General features: G+C 46.3%; 1 protein-coding gene across 1 annotated transcript; it reads right to left on the bottom strand.

The window, feature by feature from the left end:
• Positions 1 to 579: 579 nt before the first annotated feature.
• LOC742119 (variable charge Y-linked-like) lies at positions 580 to 1,590 on the bottom strand. Its single transcript, XM_009445742.5, is given in 4 exon segments — positions 580 to 931; positions 934 to 1,197; positions 1,389 to 1,556; positions 1,558 to 1,590. Coding segments are annotated over 4 exon segments (690 nt in total). The 3' UTR covers positions 580 to 706.
• Between the last annotated feature and the right edge of the window lie 3,025 nt (positions 1,591 to 4,615).

Raw genomic sequence — 4,615 nt, 5'->3', positions numbered from 1 at the left:
CCCTCCTTCCCTCCCTCCCTCCCCACACACCTCCTCTTCCTCCCTCCCTCCCCACACACAACCACTTTCTCCCTCCATCCCTCCCCACACACCTTCTCTTCGTCTCTCCCTCCCCACCACCTCTTCTTCCTCCCTCGCTCCCCAAACACCACCTCTTACTCCCTGCATACCACCTCTACCTCCCTCCCTCCCCACACACCTCATCTTCTTCCTTCGCTCCCCACACACCAATTCTTCCCCCCTCCCTCCCTCCACACACACCACCTCTTCCTCCCTCCCAACACACCACATTTTACTCCCTCCCTCCCCACACACGACCACTTCCTCCCTCCCTCCTTCCCCAGACATCTCCTCTTCCTCCCGCCCTCCCTCCCTACATAACACCTCTTCATCCCTCCCTCCCCAAACACCTCCTCTTCCTCCCTCCACACATCCCCTCTTCCTCCCTCCCTCCCTACACCCCACCTCTTCCTGTCTCCCTCCCTACACACCACCTCTTCCTCCCTCCCTCCCCACACAGCACCTCTTCCCCCCTCCCTCCCTCCCTCTTCACCATCAGAGAACACGGAGTCACTCAGATCAATTTGCAACACATTCATTTTATTATCATCAGAATGGCAAGCACCCCGCTGGTGAGATCTCTGAGGTCTGGCGGCTGGGCCTGAACTTACTCGCTGCTCTCGGAGATAGGGGAGTAGCTGGCCGTCTACACACTCGGTAGTTCTTCCACCTCGCTCTCCTGACTCAGTGGTTCCTCCAGCTCGGTCTCCTGACTCAGTGGTTCCTCCACCTCGGTCTCCTGACTCAGTGGTTCTTCCACCTCGCTCTCCTGACTCAGTGGTTCTTCCATCTTGCTCTCCTGACTCAGTGGTTCTTCCACCTCGGTCTCCTGACTCAGTGGTTCTTCCACCTCGCTCTCCTGACTCAGTGGGGTTCCCCCACCTCGCTCTCCTGACTCAGTGGTTCCCCCACCTCGCTCTCCTGACTCAGGGGGTCATGCTGGGACCCCTCGCTCACTGGCTCCTCCGGCGGCAGCTCGTGCTGAGGGAGCTCCCGGCTGGGCTGGTCGCTGGGGCCGGGTGCCGCTGGCCCGCTCTCCGCCTCAGGTGCCGTCACGGCCGCCATCTTTGTCGCAGCCCCTTTCTTCCCGCGTCTCCCTCTACGAACTGCTTTTCCCTTCTTGGCCACCTTGGCAGTCTGGAAGGACAACAGGGACGATCACAGAAGGGCTCTGGTTTAGGGACGAGGATGGAGGAGGCTGGGAACGGACGTGTCCTCAGAAGCGGTGGGGACCGGGTTGGGGGGTTGTGCCAAGTGAGGACAGGAGAGGCTTCTTGTGAGGAAGGAGGCGAGGGGAAGACGAGGAGGAGCTTGGGAGGGTCGCTCACCTTCTTCTTCGGGCCACTGGGGCTCAGCTGAGAGGAGGCCTTCCTCTTTCCTGCCTCTTCGGCCTTGGCCGGAGGTCCCGAGGCTCTCGGCTTTGGACTCATCTTCTGCAGCTCAACGTCTGGCAACGGTCGACTAACTCCAGGCTGCCTGGCCTCCCTGTATATATATACCCCTCTGGCGATCCCAGGACGAGACAATCATGCCCCTGAGCTGTGATTGGTCAACACTCCACTACCCAGCCAATGGTAGCCCTGGGTGGGAAGGAAGGCCTTATACGTCACAAAGCACCTTCAGGACACTGCGGAGGAAGTCAGGGGTGGTGACATCTGATGAGGAAGGCAGGGTGCTCTGGTTGGAGAAAGGGAGATTTGGGTTAGCACCCCTAAAGATAGTTCCCAACCTGACATGTCACCCTTCCTAAACTCCCCATGTTCAATTTTGGCAGATCATGTGGCAAGGGAGGATATTTCCCCCACATGTTTCCCCCGGAACCCCCATTCAGTGGTACATTCTGCTCCTCCACAACTACCATCATTACCCAGTTTCTGTATGACCTACCTAAAATCCCTCCATGCTAACTGGGATGGATGGAGGGCTGTACGAAGACGTCAGTCATCCCTCTCTCCTACAAATTCCTCTGCTGCACCTTGAGGATCATTCACTTCTTGGCTGCCATGGAACAACTTTTCCATCTCACATGCTTCTCCCAGCATCCACATAGTGCCTCGCAATTTTTCATTCTCATGGTTTAAAGCACTGGCTTCCAGAGGTCAAGATTAGCAAACACACTAGCTCAGCTGGGTATCTGTATCGGGCTGGGTTCCTCAGAGAAGGAGAAACTAAACCAAATAGGATACTCTCTCTCTCTCTGTGTGTGTGTGTGTGTGTGTGTGTGTGTAATATTATATATCATAAATATGTATTTACTACCATGTAGTATTTATTTATGAATAATATTATATATGAGATACAGTTTATTCTAAACAATTGGCTCACAGATTCACACAATGTGGGGGTCTAGGCAGCTGAAATGTATAGGGCAAGTGAGCATCCTGGAAACTAAAAGTTTCTGCACAGCCAACAATCAACACAATGAAAAGGCACGCTATGGTTTGGGAGAAGCTATTTGCGAACCATATATCTAATAATGAGTTAATATCCAAAATATATAAAGAACTCACATAGCTCAATAGCAAATAAATAAATAGTCTGGTTAACAAATAGGCAAAGGACTTGAATAGGCATTTCTAGAAAGAAAACACACAACTGGCCAACAGGTATATGAAAATGTGCTCAACATCGTTAATAATCAGAGAATGCAAATGATAACCACAATGAACTATCACCTCACTGTTACATGCTGTTGACAGACGTGTAATTGGCACAGCCGTTATAAAAAATAGTGTAATTGTTCCTTGGAAAATCAAAATAGATCTACCACACGACCCAGCAGTTCATCTGTTGAGTATGTACCCCACCCCTGAAATGAAGTCCACATCTCATACAGATATCTCCAATACTAACTAATTGTAACTCACTAATTACACAGGAAATTAGAGTTTCTATTTGAAAAGAATGGTTTTTTTTTCACCATTCTGGTATCAAATATTTATTCTAGTCATCTCTTCTTATTTCTTACTTTGTAATAACCTAGGTACTGCTGCCCATTGACAGAACCACCTTATTATTCCAGCAAGAAATGAGAAATATTGAGGAGAATGCAATGTTATACTTCTGTCTTCAACCAGTTTTTCCCATTTTAGGGAGGATTCTGTATTTAACTCTTACTCAGGTAACTCTAGTTACCATATCCATAGTACCTAGTCAACAATCCAAAAAAAGTAAGAACACAGAATTGACTAGGGTGGTTACTAAACTTTCTATGTTCAACCAGTTTCCTAGTAATTGCTAGTTGTTTATTCAACTAGTACTGAGAAGAATTTGTTTATTCCAGGTACTGGCTTCATGTAGTTATCTCTAGTTAATTACTTACTTGGATAAAGTTGAAAGCTACTGTATTAGGTAATATTTCTAACATGAGGTTGGAATTTTGCATTGAGGAAAATGGTTATTGAACTCCCTGGCATAGGCCAGTTATCTTCAGCTTCCTGGGATCAATTACCTGGTCCGGCTAATTCTAGCTATCTTTAGGTTGCTAATTACATGTTTACCACCAGATGTCTGTGGTAATTCATTATTCCAACAAAACGTAGTGGAATGATTAGGAAGGATTTTGCTTTTTCCAGACATCACATAGATATTCAAATTATCTCCTGTTATCCTTTGTACCTTTTTTTCCTGGGTAACACTCAGCACCTATCCTTCTAAGTTCTTATCCCAACTAAAATCAATAATTGAGACTTGCAAAGGATATGATTTTCAGGATCAGGTTCCCTTGGTATTGCAATGATTGTTAGCTGTTTCTATGAAATGTGTTTCATGGGAAAGCCCAGTTAAGTAGAACTTACATATTAACTCAACAGCAGCAAAATTTTATCAGACCTGACCAGATTCCCTATGTTCTACATTCCACTGAACTATTCTTGTTGTCTCTATTTTACTACTTCCTTAGGTACCTGACTTATCCGTAGTAGTAATTCATTATTCCAACAATAACTCAGCAGTAAGTGGTGAGAAGAATGTGATTTTATTTTTAAAATATATTTTTATTGACGTAAAATATACACATGTAATGTATCTGCTTTACACCTGTAACTGTGCAGTTCAGTGGTAATAAATACATTTATATTCTTTTATTTCCCCTTCATCCCCTGCTTCCCCTTCTGGCCTCTGGTAACCATCACTATAGTCGCCATCTTCATGAGAACCACTTTTTTAGCTCCCATATATGAGTGAAAACATGCAATGTTTGTTTTTCTGTGCCTGGCTTATTTCATTTAACATAATATCCAGTCATTCTTTTCATGCCTGGATAATATTCCATTGTGTACATATGCCACATTTGCCTAATCCATTCATCCATCAATGGGCACTTAGGCTAAATCCATATTTTGGCTATTGTGACTTGTGCTGCAATACACATGAGTATGCAGATATATCTCTTTGATCTTCAGATAAATTTATTTCTCTCTCTCTCTCTCTCTCTCCCCCCCGCCCCCCGCCCCTCTCTTTCCCCAGCAGTGGAATACTTGGATCATATACTAGTTCTATTTTTAGGATTTTGAGGAACCCCATACTGTTCTCCATAGGGGCTGTAGTAAATTAC

The sequence above is a fragment of the Pan troglodytes genome, chromosome Y (genome assembly GCF_028858775.2).
Source record: "Pan troglodytes isolate AG18354 chromosome Y, NHGRI_mPanTro3-v2.0_pri, whole genome shotgun sequence".
In the NCBI taxonomy this organism is placed as follows: Eukaryota; Metazoa; Chordata; class Mammalia; order Primates; family Hominidae; genus Pan; species Pan troglodytes.
This window is presented reverse-complemented; position numbering and strand designations above follow the sequence as displayed.